This window comes from Macaca fascicularis, chromosome 15 (assembly GCF_037993035.2).
Source record: "Macaca fascicularis isolate 582-1 chromosome 15, T2T-MFA8v1.1".
Lineage (NCBI taxonomy): Eukaryota > Metazoa > Chordata > Mammalia > Primates > Cercopithecidae > Macaca > Macaca fascicularis.
Genome location: NC_088389.1, coordinates 21,477,086 through 21,498,024, shown reverse-complemented (window position 1 = coordinate 21,498,024; position 20,939 = coordinate 21,477,086). Strand labels below are relative to the sequence as shown.

At 39.6% G+C, this 20,939-nt stretch overlaps 2 protein-coding genes across 2 annotated transcripts; both read right to left on the bottom strand.

Annotated features, from left to right (window-relative positions):
* Nucleotides 1-765: 765 nt before the first annotated feature.
* Nucleotides 766-1,734, bottom strand: LOC102142139 (olfactory receptor 1B1; the record flags this gene model as incomplete). The annotated part of the gene is made up of 1 exon (XM_065530675.1): nt 766-1,734. A coding segment is annotated over one exon (969 nt), but the record flags the coding sequence as incomplete, so codon positions are not given.
* Nucleotides 1,735-19,184: 17,450 nt separating this feature from the next.
* LOC135967454 (olfactory receptor 1B1-like) lies at nt 19,185-20,153 on the bottom strand (the record flags this gene model as incomplete). The annotated part of the gene is made up of 1 exon (XM_065530673.1): nt 19,185-20,153. A coding segment is annotated over one exon (969 nt), but the record flags the coding sequence as incomplete, so codon positions are not given.
* Between the last annotated feature and the right edge of the window lie 786 nt (nt 20,154-20,939).

Below are 20,939 nucleotides of genomic sequence, written 5' to 3'. Positions count from 1 at the left end.
GCTGCCAAAAAGCTAAGAAAAGTCCCAATGCTTTAATCAGTGTTAAGATAGTTCACTCTTCCTTCTTTTATGCAACAAAGTAGTTAGCTTGCATTTTTCTATCTATATTTTATTTTTAATGCACATAAAAAATTAATTAAAAATATATAAAATAGAACTCATATGCATCAGAGTTAGATGCTCACACTATAAGAAACCCATGGAAATTAGGGCTAACTTATGGAATAGTAGAATTGTGATTATCATTTCATACTCACTCTGGGACATATTTTTGCTCATTGAATGGAATAGGTAGTGAACTTGACAGCCCTATTTGTCTAAACTGCTGTCTTCCCTTACTTTCTGATATACACAAACACTCCCACAAGAACGCACACCAACCTAAATGTGACGATGATTAACTCTACTGCCCTTCCTTTAGTTCATAGTTTCACAATCCTATCCTCATATTCCCTCAGAACTCTAAAATTAAAACCACCCAGACTTGAAAATTCATTTTCATCCATTTTGATAAAATAAAAGGCCTGAAGGAGGGTGTCCAGAGGTATGCTGATAAAGAAGCCCTGATGTTATGTGTCTATGAATATACAATGTTTATGGCTCTATCAAAGCAAAACATCGACAAGAAGCAAATCTAGAGTTCCTTAAGTTATCTAGGCCCTCCCTCCCTCTGATATTCCTCCCTCTGATCTCCCCAAAACCAACTCTGCTTATAATATGCCCATAACTTTTCTCGCCTATTCAATATGGCCCACAGCAGGCTAATCAGGGGTCTACCTTCCCCCATTCAAGCAGCCTGTGGAATGCACCCTTGACATCCTTATTGCGGAGGCTATACACAAAAGGGTTGGCCAAAGGTGTAATAGCAGTATACATTACTGAAGCCACCATATCCTGATGCTGAGAGTTCTGGGAGGGAGGTTGGAAGTAGACCGAAATGATGGTGCCATAGAGGAAACCAACCATGGTGAGGTGGGATCCACAGGTGGAGACTGCTTGGTGGCGACCAGCAGCTGAAGGCAAACGTAGAATAGTGGCCCCAATTCGGACATAAGACGGTACAATGAGGGCACAGGGGCCCAGCATAAGGAAGCCACCCTCAAAGAATATGGCCAGCTCATTAGAATGTGTGTCAGAACAAGAGGCTCGCAGAAGTGGCCGGTGGTCACAAAAGAAGTGAGGAAGGTTAACATTGCTCCCAGCATCCCGAGTCCAGCAAAGAGGCAGGATGAGTCCCACATGCAACATGGTGTGCAGTATGGACACTACCCAGCTCAATGCTAGTAAGCAGGCACACCGTTGGTGATTCATTACCAAAATATAGTGCAGGGAGTCACAAATGGCCACATAGCGATCCAGAGCCATGACAGCAATGACAAGTGTATCTGTAACCTCTGTAACCCCAAATGCATAGAAAAAAAAGAACTGAGCCAAGCAGCGGGCAGCAGGAATGGTTGGGTAATCAGAGACCAGATGGGCCAGCAACTGGGGCAATGTGACTGTGGATAGCCCCATGGCTATCACAGAGAGGCCAAGAAGCAGATAATACATGGGTGAGTGGAGTCTGGAGTCCCAGGAGATGAGCAGCACTAGTGTCACATTCCCCAATATGGTGGCCAGGTAAACAGCCAGGAACAGGAAGAAGAGGAGAGTGTGGGAGATATTAGTTCTTGAGAGCCCGAGGAGCAAGAAAACTGGAGAGTGTGAAGCATTAGAGGCACAGCTTATGATGAGTGACAGTCAGTCTGCCTGAAAGACAATTTAAGTCAAAAAGAAACTCATGGATCTGAGGTTAGGGATCATAACATTTCTATTTAATTATATTATGTTACTCAGTATCATTAAAGACCTAGATTCAACCTTGACCATCTATGCTCCCTCTCTAAGGTGTAGGATTTCGCTTCCTTAATGTATTTATTTTCTCCTTTATTTCTTCCTTTTCACCCACCGTAGTGACTTGTTCCATCTACTTCACAAGCCCTACTAAAGTCCCACCTACAGTGAAAAACTCTTCATTCATACTTGTCTGTTCATCCACCTATTTCTTATCTTTTTCCAGGGGCTGACTGCATGAAAGAATTATCTATATTCACTGTCTCTGATTCCTTACCTTCCATTCATACCTCAACCAACTGCAATCCTCATGATTTCTTCTCGCTGAACCTGTATGGAAAATAACATACCATTAAAACACATACCATATAAAGAAACAATTCTTCTGACATAGCTGACATTTTTATGTTTCCTCTAAGATCTGGAACAAGACAAGGATGTCCACTTTTACCACTCCTATTCAACATAGTACTAGAAGTTCTAGCCAGAGCAATCAGGCCAATGAAAGAAAGAAAAGCCACCCAAATTAGAAAAGAGGAAGCCAAATTATCCATGTTTGCCGACAACATGATCTTATATTTAGAAAAACCTAAAGACCCCATCAAAGAACTCTTACATGAGATACTGCTTTAGAATGTCATGAAATTACCTGTTCTTTCTCTTTGTTCCCTATGTTAGTTAATGGCATTATCATTATCATCTGCCTGATGCACAAACAAAAAACTGAAGGAATTACTCCATCATCTCCCACATCCAATCACTCATTAACTTCTATGTTTTCCCTTATATCCATTCTTTGCTGTTAGTCTACTATGACTGTTTAAGTTTTAGCATCTCTAACCAATACTAATTTCTATAACCTCATTACTGGTTTCTCTACTTATCTCTCCTGATAGGTTTTCCATACTGATACCAGAATAAAACTTTCAACATGTGACTCTGTGTTTAAATAGTCAGGGACTTCAGAATAAAATCCAAATGGCTTAATCTGTCTTGTATGGAACTTTCATTATTAGTACATAACTTCTCTTAGGATTATACTGAGTCACATATCCAGTGTTTTGTTTTGTTTGTTTCAATTTTTTTTTAGACAGAATCTCACTCTGTCACCCAGGCTGGAGTGCAGTGGCTCGATCTTGGCTCACTGCAACCTCCACCTCCCAGGGTTAAGTGATTCTCCAGCCTTAGCCTTCCAAGTAGCTGGGAGTACAGGCACACATCACCATACCCAGCTCATTTTTGTATTTTTAGAAGAGACAGGGTTTCACCATGTTGGCCAGGTTGGTCTTGAACTCCTGATCTCATGATCCAACCATCTTGGCCTCCCAAAATGCTGGGATTACAGGCATGAGCCACCATGCTCGGCCCCAATGTTTTAAACTAAACATTTTTTCTTAATTCTCAAACATGGTAAGCTCTCACACCCCTGCACATCTTCCCATTATTTTGAGAATTTGGGCTTTCTGAAATATGAGGTACATAATACAATCATCCACACACACCCACTCAACACAAATAGAAATTTAGAGAAAATATAATAATCATACTTTTAAAATCATAACTGAGCTTTCAAGAATGTAAGGGAAATATAAGAGTCTGTAATCAAAGAGGAATATGAAAAATTAATATCTTAAAACTATCTGTGATGGTGGAGATAGTGAAGGCAGGTGAGAGGTTGCAGGTAGGTTCAAGGGCATCACATCAGTCTTCATAGTTCACAGGCTTGATTATTAACATCCATGTAGAACAGATGAGAGCTCAAACCTGTACGAGGCAGGAGGTAGAGATCACCACATAAATTCAGGACATTCAAAAGGCTAAACTTTCAGCGAAAGGGTATACACAAACAGGAAAACACACACACACACACACACCTACGCCCACACAGGGTATGTGAGAACTAATGAAAATTCAGTTATGGATCTGTACCACATAAGGAGTGGATAATGCTAATTTACAAAATATATACATTTTTCTAGAACCATCAAAATAAAGAAGTAACATAAAAATTATCCTCATACAGGTAAAAGCATTGGAGTACCTTATAGAAGGGAACATAAAACTTCTCCTCAGTGACTTACAGACTCTAGACAGGAATCCCACAAACAGAAACCCACCAAAGACAAGCTCACAATTCAAAATTACAACACACACATAATGTTTATTCATTATGAAGATATTCATCAATCAACAAATAATGTGAATCGCCTCCTCGAAATGTCATAAAATTAACCAAACTGTTAAGGAATATACATTATGTTTAAAGTACTTAGCGTCTAAGAGAGAAAATAAAGATTATAAGAAAGAAGTAATCAGAAAGAGAAAACATATTTTTAAAGCCCCAAAAAGAATTACTAGAAAATAAAAACATTCACATTGAAATGAAAAACTCAATGGATGGGTTGGACAGTGGCTGAAGAGAGAAGTTAGTTCTTTTTAAATTTTTTTTTATAGGTTTTGGAAGAACAGGTGGTATTTGCTTATAAGAGTGAATTCTTCAGCGGTGATTTCTGAGATTTTGGTGCACCCATCACCCAAGCAGTATACACAGTACCCAATTTGTAGTCTTTTATCCCTCACCTCCCTTCCACCCCTTCCCCCAAGTCCCCAAAGTCCATTGTATCATTCTTTTGCCTTTACATCCTCATAGCTTAGCTCCTACTTATGAGTGAGAACATGCAATGTTTGGTTTTCCATTACTGAGTTACTTCACCTAGAATAATGGAAAGCAGCTAATTCTAAGAAAAATACCCAGAAGACAGTACAAAGTGACCAAGATAATACAAAGAGGGTTTGTATTCATTTGTTTTCACCCTGCTGAAAAAGATAATATGAAGGGTATTTGTATTAGTTTGTTTTCACCCTGCTGATAAAGACATACCCAAGACTGGGCAATATAAAAAATAAAGAGGTTTAATGGACTTACAATTCCACAAGGCTGAGGAGACCTCACAATCATGGCAGAAGTTGAAAGGCACATCTCACATGGCGGCAGACAAGAGAAGAGAGCTTCTGCAGGGAAACTCCCCTTTATAAAACCATAAAACCATCAGATCACTTTGGGAGGCCGAGACGGGCGGATCACGAGATCAGGAGATCGAAATCATCCTGGCTAACACGGTGAAACCCCGTCTCTACTAAAAAATACGAAAAACTAGCCGGGCGAAGTGGCGGGTGCCTGTAGTCCCAGCTACTCAGGAGGCTGAGGCAGGAGAATGGCGTAAACCCAGGAGGCAGAGCTTGCAGTGAGCCAAGATTGAGCCACTGCACTCCAGGCTGGGTGACAGAGCGAGACTCCATCTCAAAAAAAAAAAAAAAAAAAAAAAAAATCAGATCTCGTGAGACTTATTTACAATCATGAGAACAGCACAGGACAGACTGCCCCCATGATTCAATTACCTCCCACTGACTCCCTCCCTCAACACATAGGAATTCAAGATGAGATTTGGGTGGGGACACAGCCAAACCATATCAAGAGTTAAGAATCTCAGGAAACAAAATAAGAAAACCCACTATATATCAAATAAGTCCAAGGAAAAAAAAATGGACACTACATACCAAAAAAATGGAATTGGACCCTTATCTTATACCATTTACTAAAATCAACTCAAAATGGACTAAAGACCTAAACACAAGTCCTGAAACCATAAAATTTCAAGAAGAAAATAAAAGGGGGAGACTCATTGACATTAGTTTTGGCAGTGATTTTCTGGATACTACATCAAATGCTCAGGCAACAAAAGCAGTGGTAAACAAGTGAGACTACATCAAACTAAAAAGCTTCTGCACAGCAAATGACGTAATCAACAGAATGAAAAGGCAGCCGACAGACTGGGAGATAATATTTGCAAACAATATATCTGATAAGGGGTTAATATCTGAAATATGCTTAAAAACTTATACTCAATAGCAAAACAATAATAATAATAACCAAGTTTAAAAATGGGCAAAGAGGCCAGGCATGGTGGCTCATGCCTGTAATCCCGGAATTTTGGGAGGCCAAGGCAGGCAGATCACTTGAGGTCAGGAGTTCGAGACCAGTCTGGCCAACATGGCAAAACCTCGTCTCTCCTAAAAATACAAAAATTAGCCAGGTGTGGTGGAACATGTCTGTGGTCCCTGTGAGGTTGCTGTGAGCCGAGATCACACCAATGCACTCCAGCTTGGGTGACAGCACGAGACTATGTCTCAAAAAAAGGGTAGGGGTGGGGGCATAAAGAACCTGTATTAGTCCATTTTCATGCTGCTATAAAGAAATACACGACAGCCTGACCAACATGGAGAAACCCCGTCCCTACTAGAAATACAAAATTAGCCAGGCATGGTGGCACATGCCTGTAATCCCAGCTACTCAGGAGGCTGAGGCAGGAGGATCGCTTCAACCCAGGATGCGGAGGTTGTGGTGAGCAGAGATCACACCATTGCACTCCAGCCTGGGCAACAAGAGCGAACTCCACCTCAAAAAAAAAAGAAAAAAGAAAAAAAGAAACAAAAAATACCCAAGACTGGGTAATTTATAAAGGAAAGAGGTTTAATTGACTCACAGTTCCACACAGCTGGGGAGCCCTCAGGAAGCTTGCAATCATGGCAGAGGGCAAAGGAGAAGCAAGTACCTTCTTCACAAGGCAGCAGGAGAGAGAAAATGCAGGGGGAACTGCCACTTATAAAACCATAAGATCTCTTGAGAATGCACTCTCATGAGAACAGCATGGGGGAAACCACCCCCATGATCCAATCACCTTCCACCAGGTCCCTCCCTTGACATGTGGGGATTACAATTGGAGATGAGATTTGGGTGGGGACACAGGGCCAAACCATACCCGAACCTGAATAAATATTCCTCCAAAGATATACAAATGGCCATAGGTACATGAAAGTGTGCTCAACATCACTAATCATCAGGGAAATGAAAATCAAAATCACAATGAGATAGCACCTCATGCCTGCTAGGATGGTTATTATGCAGAATAACAAGAAGAAATAACAAGCATTGGCAAGGATGTGAAGGAAAGGGAACATGTGCACATTGTTGGTAGGAATGTAAATTGGTACATCCATTATGGAAAACAGTACAGAGGGTCTTCAAAAACTTAAAAATAGAATGACCAGGTGACCCAGCAACCCCTCTCCTGGGCATATACCCAAAGGAAAATAAATCAGCGCCTCAGAGAGTATCTGCACTCCCATGTTCACGGCAGCCTTATTCACAATAGCTAAAATATGGAAATGACCTCAGTGTCTTTTAATGAATGAATGGCTGAAGAAATTGTGGAATATTATTTAGTCTTTAAAAAGGAAGGGGTTCTGCTCTTTTTTTGTGATAACATGGATGAACCTGGAGGATATTATGTTAAGTGAAATAAGCCAGGCACAGGAAAAAAATACTGCATAATTTTACTTTTACATAGAATCTTATTTTTTAAAAGCTAAATACATAGAAACAGTGACTAGAAGGGTGATTAGCAGGAGTAGGGGAGGGGAAGAAATGAGGTCAAAAGATACAAAGTTACAGTTTTGTAGGATGGATGTCTACAGGTATGCTATACAGCAAGATGACATATTAATAATATTGCATTGTATACTTCTATCGTGGAAATTTGCCAAGAAAGTAGATTTAAGGTGTTCTTACCACAAAAAAAAATAGGTAGCTATGTGAGGTAATGGATATGTTAATTTGCTTGACTGTTGTAACCATTTCACTATGTATGTGTACATTAAAACCTTATGTTGTACACATTAAATATACATAATAAAAAATAAGTCCAAGATTAAATATATGGGAAAACAGAGGAGAGGCAATATTGAAGAGACACAAACTAAGAATTTGCCAGACTTAATGAAGGAAATGAATCCTCAGATTGAAGAATCACAACAACTCCCAAACAAGATAAATTTTTTAAATTCCATACATAGACACTGTTAGGGAAACCACTGAATAGAAAATACAAAGAGGTTTTATTAAAAGCAACAAGAAAGAAAGACAAACAGACTGACAAAAGATTTATCAGCAGCAAGAGATTCTAGAAAATTAGGAAATAATATTTCCAAAGTGCTGAGAGAAAATAATGACCAAACTCAAATTCTATATCCCTTTAAACTATTGAAAAAATAAAAAGCATTTTTACACATGATATTTTCTCTTTCATGGAATGTCCTCCCATCCTCTTAGGGCCCAAACTTAGGGCCACATGCTAACAAGTGAAAAGCTACATGATGTTGAAGGACTCAGTCAGGTTTCATTTCTACTTGGAGACTTCACCAAGTCCCTGCACAGTACAGCACTTTTCACTTTTCAAGTAACTTTGTAAATATTGACTTGCCTATCTCCCAATGTACACTATTAATCACTTGAATATATGTGTGTGTGTATACACACACACATATATACATATGAACCTCTGTAGATACACATACACGCATACGTACACATATATACTGGCCAGGAGCAGTGGCTCACATCTGTAATCCCAACACTTTGGGAGGCCAAGGTGGGTGGATCACCTGAGGTCAGGAGTTTAAGACCCGCCTGGCCAACACGGTGAAACCTGGTGTCTACCAAAAATACAAAAAATTAGCCAGGCATGGTGGCAGGTGCCTGTAATCCCAACTACTTCGGAGGCTGAGGCAGGAAAATTGCTTGAACCCAGAAGGCGGAAGTTGCAGTGGGATCCGAGATCATGCCATTGCACTCCAGCCTGGGCAATGAGAATGAAATTCTGTCTTAAAAATAAATAAACAAACAAACAAACATTCATCACTGACCTCCTGCATTCATCACTGACTTCCTAATACCTAACACACAGCTGGGAAATGAGTGGGTGCTCGTTAAACATTTGTTAACTAAAAAAAGAGATTTTCTACTAAAGTGCAGTAGTCTAGAAGTTAATACAAAGGTTTTGGAGTCAGACTTACCTGGAGCTTCACTCCATATCTGCCATTTATTAACTATGTGATCTTAAGCAAGTTATGCTTTTTCATATGTCAAATAGTAACAAAATTTCTTATAGGGTAGAGAAGATTAAAGGAGAACATCTTCTGTTAAGAGAGTATTTTTGGAAGAAGCTGAACTTTGCAGAGACAAAGCAAAAAGTAACTTTTTTCACACGACTGCTTTTTGAAAAGTCTCATTTTTAGGTACTAAAATTCCAACACATTAGAATATAAACATTTTAATTCTCAAGCAATTTAAACTGTGCTTTCTTCCCAGGCAGGATTTATGGATTTATGTTTTCATCCAGAAACCTGCATTAGGGAAAGAGGGATGTGACTCTCTTCATAATTGCACCATTGTCTCCTTCCTTTCCTGTCTCTGGCTATTGCAGTGTTGATTTGAAGAAGGGAAATGGAAAGGTAAGGTCTTTTTGAATGATCAAGCTGGTAGAAGTTACAAATACTGACTCTTTTCTCTTGCGGAGCATCATGTTGGTCCATTTGAGACCACCTACAGGTAACCATTACTGCATTCTTCCCAGACAAGACTATTTCAAGCCCTGTCGGATCCCTTATAGCCCCTCCCTTATGCTGGACATCTGACTGCACCCTTCTAAGCTTCTTCTAGAATTGCCTTACTCAAGCAAGAAATTCTCTGAGGTGGAATGATTTTCAAGACGACACAGCTCATGTACCATCCTTGGGTCCAAGGAAAGTTAGTCTAAGGAAAACTCATACATTTTTATCCCAACAAATTTTGTAAATGCAGTCTTCTTTTTCTCCATGCACTGGCAGGAGTTGCACCTGGCCCTTCTCTCAAGCTTTTTTCAAGGTCTTAAGTAATATTTTGCAGTGCATTCTTAGTTTACAAGCATGTTTTCTTAAACTATCTTTTTGTTACCAGTTTCTAATTTAATAGCATTCTGGCCAAAGAATTTAATCTCTGTGAGGTTAGTTCTTTGAAGTTTTTTAAGATTCATTTTGTGTCCTAATATGTGGCTAAAAAATGGATATACAGGGACAGAAATGGACAGTCCCAAAAACAAACTCACAATTTGTAGAAATTGTGGTATATAATAGTATGGCATTCTTCAGTGATGAAGAATAGGTAATTCAGTTAAATATTGTGCTATAACTGTACATACATACTTTAACTTGTGTTTTATTCACACTATACAGCATTTGTAATCAAAACAACATGCATGGAGTGTAAAACTCCAAGATACAATGTTAACTGGGAAAGGCCGGTTGCAAAATGATAGAAAAGTACAACAACAGATATAAAGTTTTAAAACATGCAAGAGAATTGTGTCATTTTTATAAATCATATATAGGGAAATTCTAGAAACATGCTTGAAAATAATGAATAGTTTATTTGGGATAATAGGTTTCTTTAGGAAAAGAGGAAAGAGTAGCAGTTTAGGCTTTAATTGTATCTATAGCAGTCAATATTTTCAAGGTAATAACTGAAACCAAAAAGGGCAAAAATTTAGGTTTTGTTAAAGTTGGGTGTTTAGTATATGTAGTTCATTGTTTGGGTTCCAATGCATTTTTCTATACTGTGAAGCTTTTCCTATTAAAATTATAAACAATAATGTCAAGGGTAGCAATGGAGATATAAGACCTTTTATTTTTAGTAGTTTTTATTATTGATGCCTTTTAAGATTAAGCATACCTTTCTAACTCAAAATAATATCCACATCACACATTTAGCACCAGGATACTCAAGCTAGTACATTATGGAGAACCCAGAATTAGGTAATATCTATCTGAGAACTAAGATAATCAGAGATTTATCTCCAAACCAATTTTCCAAGACCTTATGGAAAAAGAAAAGGTCACAATACATGTGAATTATAATCATCAGGCCTGTGCACTTGAGCCATGAAGTTCCCCTAGATGGTCTTTCCCTGACCCCAGGTAGAACCCATGTTTCCAGTTATCATTTCTGGTTCTCTGTCTCACTATAGGAAGTTCTACAGTGAGCTTCTCATGGCAGCTTTTCGTTTGAGCCGATTGAAGGGATCTAGAGCTGGAGAAAAGTTTACACAGAGCTCTGGAATAGAAGGGAGAAATCTTCAGCAAGACGAAGAGATGGAAGGCTCATAACTGACTATATTCCCCCAGTCTCAGAAGCCCAAAATTTAATCATAAGCTTTGGTTTATGCTACACTACATTGGTTGGATTATAACCTGCTTGCCTGTTTACTCACTTGGTTTTAAATATTATTACAAACACACATCAACTTATTGTCCAACAAAGAAACAAGAACATTGATGATAATTCATATCTACTTAGATAGACCTTTTACATCACCTGTCTCTGTTACCTCCTGCTTAAGTTAACCAACCTCTAGAATCTTGAGTTAATCATCCTCTTACTCTTCTTAATATGTTTATATATTATATACATCTATGATTTTGATACACCTATAGATATTCCAAAAAGAATATTGTCAAGTTTGAGATGATCTTAAATGTATTAAAGGACAACAAGCTTTAAGTAACTTGAGGTGGACTTGTCTTTAGATTTCAGCATCATATTACTTCACTGATATTATTGGATATAGGTTTGGTTCACTTATTTTTCACTGCTATATAATAGCCCTTTGCATGAACATATCACAATGTATTTATACATTCTCTGTGATATGTATTTGGGTTATTTACTGATTTCCATTATACAAAGCATGGGTCTAAGCTTATATGAGTGTAGGTTTCTGTGCTCTAAGTTACTAACTCTCATATGTGAGGAAGTTTTTTGAGATGTCTTTTAATCTCAGATTCCTCAACCATAAAGTGGACATGGGAACTACTTTCACAAAGTTGTTGGAAGAATTAAACAAAATGCCTATTATTGTTTTAAAAATTATAATTTATACTTTGTAATCTATCAACAAATTAAGTATAGTTTCAGTATAAAGTAATTTACTCCATTTTTGCTTCCAAGGTTATAAATGAACAGGCTTCACCATACACAATAACCTATAAAAACAGGAGTAGTAGAATAGGAAGATAACATTTTTTGAGCCCTTTTTATGTGCCACACACTGTACGAAGCACTCCACATGCATGATTTCATGAAGCCTGCAGTTCTATGAGCAGGTACCATTTCTCATTTTACAAATCGGGAAACTGAAGCACACACAAATTAAGCAACTTGCTTACCACTGTAGAACTAGTCAGTGGCAGAAATGGAATTTTAACACAAAGAATTGGAAATCTTGATCACTGCTTCTCGCAAACCCTTCTTCATTTTCCTTCTTTACTGTTATTACCAACTATCCCCTATCTTCTAGATATTTGCTTTTGTCTAATCTCTACAGTACTATAAAATGATTAATTTTATCCTCCCCCCTCCAAGTGGTTACCTCTTTTCTATATATTTTCCTTACCTAGTAAACAACAACAAAAGCAGCAGAAACCTCTGCAGACGCAAACGACTCTGTCTGACAGCTTTGAAGAGAGCAGTAGATCTCCCAACACGGAGGTTGAGATACTTCTCCTCAAGGGACAGACTGCCGGCTAAAGTGGGTCCCTGACCCCAGAGTAGCCTAACTGGGAGACATCCCCCAATAGGGGCAGTCTGACACCCCACACCTCACAGGGTGGAGTACACCCCTGAGAGGAAGCCTCCAAAGCAAGAATAAGACAGGGAAACTCGCTGTTCAGCAATATTCTATCTTCTGCAGCCTCTGCTGCTCACACCCAGGCAAACAGGGTCTGGAGTGGACCTCAAGCAATCTCCAACAGACCTACAGCTGAGGGTCCTGACTGTTAGAAGGAAAACTATCAAACAGGAAGGACAGCTACACCAAAACCTCATCAGTACATCACCATCATCATCAAAGACCAGAGGCAGATAAAACCACAAAGATGGGGAAAAAGCAGGGCAGAAAAGCTGGAAATTCAAAAAATAAGAGCACATCTCCTCCGGCAAAGGAGTGCAGCTCATCGCCAGCAACGGATCAAAGCTGGACGGAGAATGACTTTGACGAGATGAGAGAAGAAGGCTTCAGTCCATCAAACTTCTCAGAGCTAAAGGAGGAATTACGTACCCAGCGCAAAGAAACTAAAAATCTTGAAAAAAACGTGGAAGAATTGATGGCTAGAGTAATTAATGCAGAGAAGGTCATAAACGAAATGAAAGAGATGAAAACCATGACACGAGAAATACGTGACAAATGCACAAGCTTCAGTAACCGACTCGATCAACTGGAAGAAAGAGTATCAGCGATTGAGGATCAAATGAACGAAATGAAGCGAGAAGAGAAACCAAAAGAAAAAAGAAGAAAAAGAAATGAACAAAGCCTGCAAGAAGTATGGGATTATGTAAAAAGACCAAATCTACATCTGATTGGGGTGCCTGAAAGTGAGGGGGAAAATGGAACCAAGTTGGAAAACACTCTTCAGGATATCATCCAGGAGAACTTCCCCAACCTAGTAGGGCAGGCCAACATTCAAATCCAGGAAATACAGAGAACGCCACAAAGATACTCCTCGAGAAGAGCAACTCCAAGACACATCATTGCCAGATTCACCAAAGTTGAAATGAAGGAAAAAATATTAAGGGCAGCCAGAGAGAAAGGTCGGGTTACCCACAAAGGGAAGCCCATCAGACTAACAGCAGATCTCTCAGCAGAAACTCTCCAAGCCAGAAGAGAGTGGGGGCCAATATTCAACATTCTTAAAGAAAAGAATTTTAAACCCAGAATTTCATATCCAGCCAAACTAAGTTTCATAAGTGAAGGAGAAATAAAATCCTTTACAGATAAGCAAATGCTTAGAGATTTTGTCACCACTAGGCCTGCCTTACAAGAGACCCTGAAGGAAGCACTCAACATGGAAAGGAACAACCGGTACCAGCCATTGCAAAAACATGCCAAAATGTAAAGACCATCGAGGCTAGGAAGAAACTGCATCAACTAATGAGCAAAATAACCAGTTAATATCATAATGGCAGGATCAAGTTCACACATAACAATCTTAACCTTAAATGTAAATGGACTAAATGCTCCAATTAAAAGACACAGACTGGCAAACTGGATCAAGAGTCAAGACCCATCAGTCTGCTGTATTCAGGAGACCCATCTCACACGCAGAGACATACATAGGCTCAAAATAAAGGGATGGAGGAAGATTTACCAAGCAAATGGAGAACAAAAGAAAGCGGGGGTTGCAATACTAGTCTCTGATAAAACAGACTTTAAACCATCAAAGATCAAAAGAGACAAAGAAGGCCATTACATAATGGTAAAGGGATCAATTCAACAGGAAGAGCTAACTATCCTAAATATATATGCACCCAATACATGAGCACCCAGATTCATAAAGCAAGTCCTTAGAGACTTACAAAGAGACTTAGACTCCCATACAATAATAATGGGAGACTTCAACACTCCACTGTCAACATTAGACAGATCAACGAGACAGAAAGTTAACAAGGATATCCAGGAATTGAACTCATCTCTGCAGCAAGCAGACCTAATAGACATCTATAGAACTCTCCACCCCAAATCAACAGAATATACATTCTTCTCAGCACCACATCGTACTTACTCCAAAATCGACCACGTAATTGGAAGTAAAGCACTCCTCAGCAAATGTACAAGAACAGAAATTATAACAAACTGTCTCTCAGACCACAGTGCAATCAAACTAGAACTCAGGACTAAGAAACTCAAACAAAACCGCTCAACTACATGGAAACTGAACAACGTGCTCCTGAATGACTACTGGGTACATAACGAAATGAAGGCAGAAATAAAGATGTTCTTTGAAACCAATGAGAACAAAGATACAACATACCAGAATCTCTGGGACACATTTAAAGCAGTGTGTAGAGGGAAATTTATAGCACTAAATGCCCACAAGAGAAAGCAGGAAAGATCTAAAATTGACACTCTAACATCACAATTAAAAGAACTAGAGAAGCAAGAGCAAACACATTCGAAAGCTAGCAGAAGGCTAGAAATAACTAAGATCAGAGCAGAACTGAAGGAGATAGAGACACAAAAAACTCTCCAAAAAATCAATGAATCCAGGAGTTGGTTTTTTGAAAAGATCAACAAAATTGACAGACCATTAGCAAGACTAATAAAGAAGAAAAGAGAGAAGAATCAAATCGACGCAATTAAAAATGATCAAGGGGATATCACCACCGACCCCACAGAAATACAAACTACCATCAGAGAATACTACCATCAGAGTGAACAGGCAACCTACAGAATGGGAGAAAATTTTTGCAATCTACTCATCTGACAAAGGGCTAATATCCAGAACCTACAAAGAACTCAAACAAATTTACAAGAAAAAAACAAACAACCCCATCAAAAAGTGGGCAAAGGATATGAACAGACATTTCTCAAAAGAAGACATTCATACAGCCAACAGACACATGAAAAAATGCTCATCATCACTGGCCATCAGAGAAATGCAAATCAAAACCACAATGAGATACCATCTCACACCAGTTAGAATGGCGATCATTAAAAAGTCAGGAAACAACAGGTGCTGGAGAGGATGTGGAGAAATAGGAACACTTTTACACTGTTGGTGGGATTGTAAACTAGTTCAACCATTATGGAAAACAGTATGGCGATTCCTCAAGGATCTAGAACTAGATGTACCATATGACCCAGCCATCCCATTACTGGGTATATACCCAAAGGATTATAAATTATGCTGCTATAAAGACACATGCACCCGTATGTTTATTGCAGCACTATTCACAATAGCAAAGACTTGGAATCAACCCAAATGTCCATCAGTGACAGATTGGATTAAGAAAATGTGGCACATATACACCATGGAATACTATGCAGCCATCAAAAAGGATGAGTTTGCATCCTTTGTAGGGACATGGATGCAGCTGGAAACCATCATTCTTAGCAAACTATCACAAGAACAGAAAACCAAACACCACATGTTCTCACTCATAGGTGGGAACTGAACAATGAGATCACTTGGACTCAGGAAGGGGAACATCACACACCGGGGCCTATCATGGGGAGGGGGGAGGGGGGAGGGATTGCATTGGGAGTTATACCTGATGTAAACGATGAGTTGATGGGTGCAGCACACCAACATGGCACAAGTATACATATGTAACAAACCTGCACGTTATGCACATGTACCCTACAACTTAAAGTATAATAATAATAAAAAAAAAAAAAAGAACAAAGAACATAGTTGTCAATGGGTGCTTATGAATATTTGCACCTGTTTCGTGACCAGCTACTTTGGGAAATAATTAATAAATATATAATATAGCCTTTTCTCTCTTCAACAGTATAATCCAATTTCAAAAATGATGCTGATGAACTTGAAAAATGGACCATAATCATCATAACTTTTCTTTTTTTATTATTATACTTTAAGTTCTTGGGTACATGTGCACAATGTGCAGGTTTGTTACATATGTATACATGTGCCATGTTGGTGTGCTGCACCCATTAACTCGTCATTTACATTAGGTATATCTCCTAATGCTATCCCTTCCCCATACCCCCTCCCACAATAGGACCCAGTGTGTGATGCTCCCTTCCTGTGTCCAAGTGATCTCATTGTTCAATTCCCACCTAGGAGTGAGAACATGCGGTATTTGGTTTTCTGTTCTTAACAGTTTACAAAGCAAAATCGCATGCACAATGTTAGAAGCATAATTAACTCGTGAGGAAAGTAATGTAGGTATTATCATCTCTGGGAAAACCAAGGCTCACAGATGCAAGACCTCAATTAAGATGACACAGTGAGGAAGTGATGGGATTGAGTTGAACAAAACTGGATGAAGCCTGATGACTTCAAATCCAATGCACATGGGTGGCATATGTGCTGATTTATGCAGTGCACTCTGTAAGATTAACACCATCAACAATGGAAGAGATTGATAGCAAGGAGGCCCATTGTAATTTGCATAGGATGTGATAAAGATCTAGATGAGGTAAAAATTATGAGAACTAGGTATAGTTCAATTTGGAGAGGAAATACGGAATACAAGCCGCAGGATAGTTGGAGACAGATGACCAAAGTTTGACTCCAAGCAAGTAATTTATTCTCTCTGTGCCTCATGGGGGCAATTACAGCAATTACTTCATCAGGTTGCTGAGTGACATAGTGACATAGTGAGTTAATATGTGGAGAGATCCTAAAACAGTGTCTGACACATAGTAAGTGCTATATAAAAGCTATTGCTGCTGTTCAGATGCAAGAGGTTTTAGGAGGATTAATTGATAAGCTTCAAAACATATCACATTAAGCCAATGGTCTTGACTGTAGCTACATATTAGAATCATTTGGGGAACACTTAAAAATACTGATGCTTAAGCTTTACCTCACAGCAAGTGGATCCAAATCTCTAGAGTGGGGGCCCAGGAAACTGAATTTTTTAAAACTCCCAGGTGATTCTAATGTACGGTGAAAGTTGAAAAGTACTGATATAGACAGAGGAAGAATTAGGCTTGACTTATTGTAACCTTAGATATCAGTGGTGATAATGGCAATAAATGAAGAGCTGTGGAAATGAATCTACTGTGAGGATTTAGTTTCCTAGATTTTCATTGTAAGGTGGTATTAATTTGAAAAGAGAAGTGACATATTTAGAGTGAATGAGTTCTGTAACAGGATGAGACAAGCATAGGCAAGGTGCCTAAGACTTGAAATAGAGGGAAGAGATGTCACACAGGGTACAGAAAAGATGGAGAGACATTAGAGGCCACCAATGGTACAATGTCAAGGGAGCCAGGCATATGGGTGAAGTGATGGTTCCCAACAAACTATGTCAAAACTCACCAGCAGACAATGTAGATTAAGCATTGAGATGAGACCACTACATGTTTCCAATGCTTTGAGAAAGGTAACATGTATTGAGTGAACCGAAGATGCTGGTGAGAAGACAGTGTGGAAGTAGTCAGGGGAATATAGAAATTGTATCTGAAATGGGGAGATCCCAGGGACTGAAGTAGTACCTTGGGATGGGGGTAGAGGGACTTATAGAGGAATAGAGACAGAGGTCAGCAAACTCAGTAAGGAGAAGCAGCAGAGAAGACCACATCTTTTTTTTTTTTTTTTTTTTTTTTTTTTTGAGACGGAGTCTCGCTCTGTCGCCCAGGCTGGAGTGCAGTGGCCAGATCTCAGCTCACTGCAAGCTCCGCCTCCCGGGTTCACGCCATTCTCCTGCCTCAGCCTCCCGAGTAGCTGGGACCACAGGCGCCGCCACCTCGCCCGGCTAATTTTTTGTGTTTTTAGTAGAGACGGGGTTTGGCCGTGTTAGCCAGGATGGTCTCGATCTCCTGACCTTGTGATCCGCCCGTCTCGGCCTCACAAAGTGCTGGGATTACAGGCTTGAGCCACCGCGCCCGGCCTTCCACATCTTGGCTGGACCAATAATGACCAATAATGCTGAAGATGTCCCAAAAAGAGTGTTCTGTGATTGTCAAGGTGCCTTCTAGAGTTCTTATAACTCTAGAAGCCGTAGATGTCCTGGAAATCCTCAACACAGAAAACGCTGCTTACAATTACATTACAATCTATTTGAGTGAAGCTGCATCTCAAGTGGGGTGGAGGGCAAAAGTCAATGCATAAAAGTGAAAATTGAGTACCCTCAAAATTACCATTTTAATCTTTTAAGAAGCACCAAAATAGAGACCAATTTTCCAGCTGCCAAAAAGCTAAGAAAAGTCCCAGTGCTTTAATCAGTGTTAAGATAGTTCACTCTTCCTTCTTTTATGCAACAAAGTAGTTAGCTTGCATTTTTCTATCTATATTTTATTTTTAATGCACATAAAAAATTAATTAAAAATATATAAAATAGAACTCATATGCATCAGAGTTAGATGCTCACACTATAAGAAACCCATGGAAATTAGGGCTAACTTATGGAATAGTAGAATTGTGATTATCATTTCATACTCACTCTGGGACATATTTTTGCTCATTGAATGGAATAGGTAGTGAACTTGACAGCCCTATTTGTCTAAACTGCTGTCTTCCCTTACTTTCTGATATACACAAACACTCCCACAAGAACACACACCAACCTAAATGTGACGATGATTAACTCTACTGCCCTTCCTTTAGTTCATAGTTTCACAATCCTATCCTCATATTCCCTCAGAACTCTAAAATTAAAACCACCCAGACTTGAAAATTCATTTTCATCCATTTTGATAAAATAAAAGGCCTGATGGAGGGTGTCCAGAGGTATGCTGATAAAGAAGCCCTGATGTTATGTGTCTATGAATATACAATGTTTATGGCTCTATCAAAGCAAAACATTGACAAGAAGCAAATCTAGAGTTCCTTAAGTTATCTAGGCCCTCCCTCCCTCTGATATTCCTCCCTCTGATCTCCCCAAAACCAACTCTGCTTATAATATGCCCATAACTTTTCTCGCCTATTCAATATGGCCCACAGCAGGCTAATCAGGGGTCTACCTTCCCCCATTCAAGCAGCCTGTGGAATGCACCCTTGACATCCTTATTGCGGAGGCTATACACAAAAGGGCTGGCCAAAGGTGTAATAGCAGTATACATTACTGAAGCCACCATATCCTGATGCTGAGAGTTCTGGGAGGGAGGTTGGAAGTAGACCGAAATGATGGTGCCATAGAGGAAACCAACCATGGTGAGGTGGGATCCACAGGTGGAGACTGCTTGGTGGCGACCAGCAGCTGAAGGCAAACGTAGAATAGTGGCCCCAATTCGGACATAAGACGGTACAATGAGGGCACAGGGGCCCAGCATAAGGAAGCCACCCTCAAAGAATATGGCCAGCTCATTAGAATGTGTGTCAGAACAAGAGGCTCGCAGAAGTGGCCGGTGGTCACAAAAGAAGTGAGGAAGGTTAACATTGCTCCCAGCATCCCGAGTCCAGCAAAGAGGCAGGATGAGTCCCACATGCAACATGGTGTGCAGTATGGACACTACCCAGCTCAATGCTAGTAAGCAGGCACACCGTTGGTGATTCATTACCAAAATATAGTGCAGGGAGTCACAAATGGCCACATAGCGATCCAGAGCCATGACAGCAATGACAAGTGTATCTGTAACCTCTGTAACCCCAAATGCATAGAAAAAAAAGAACTGAGCCAAGCAGCGGGCAGCAAGAATGGTTGGGTAATCAGAGACCAGATGGGCCAGCAACTGGGGCAATGTGACTGTGAATAGCCCCATGGCTATCACAGAGAGGCCAAGAAGCAGATAATACATGGGTGAGTGGAGTCTGGAGTCCCAGGAGATGAGCAGCACTAGTGTCACATTCCCCAATATGGTGGCCAGGTAAACAGCCAGGAACAGGAAGAAGAGGAGAGTGTGGGAGATATTAGTTCTTGAGAGCCCGAGGAGCAAGAAAACTGGAGAGTGTGAAGCATTAGAGGCACAGCTTATGATGAGTGACAGTCAGTCTGCCTGAAAGACAATTTAAGTCAAAAAGAAACTCATGGATCTGAGGTTAGGGATCATAACATTTCTATTTAATTATATTATGTTACTCAATATCATTAAAGACCTAGATTCAACCTTGACCATCTATGCTCCCTCTCTAAGGTGTAGGATTTCGCTTCCTTAATGTATTTATTTTCTCCTTTATTTCTTCCTTTTCACCCACCGTAGTGACTTGTTCCATCTACTTCACAAGCCCTACTAAAGTCCCACCTACAGTGAAAAACTCTTCATTCATACTTGTCTGTTCATCCAACTATTTCTTATCTTTTTCCAGGGGCTGACTGCATGAAAGAATTATCTATATTCACTGTCTCTGATTCCTTACCTTCCATTCATACCTCAGCCAACTGCAATCCTCATGATTTCTTCTCGCTGAACCTGTATGGAAAATAACATACCATTAAAACACATACCATATAAAGAAACAATTCTTCTGACATAGCTGACATTTTTATGTTTCCTCTAAGATCTGGAACAAGACAAGGATGTCCACTTTTACCACTCCTATTCAACATAGTACTAGAAGTTCTAGCCAGAGCAATCAGGCCAATGAAAGAAAGAAAAGCCACCCAAATTAGAAAAGAGGAAGCCAAATTATCCATGTTTGCCGACAACATGATCTTATATTTAGAAAAACCTAAAGACCCCATCAAAGAACTCTTACATGAGATACTGCTTTAGAATGTCATGAAATTACCTGTTCTTTCTCTTTGTTCCCTATGTTAGTTAATGGCA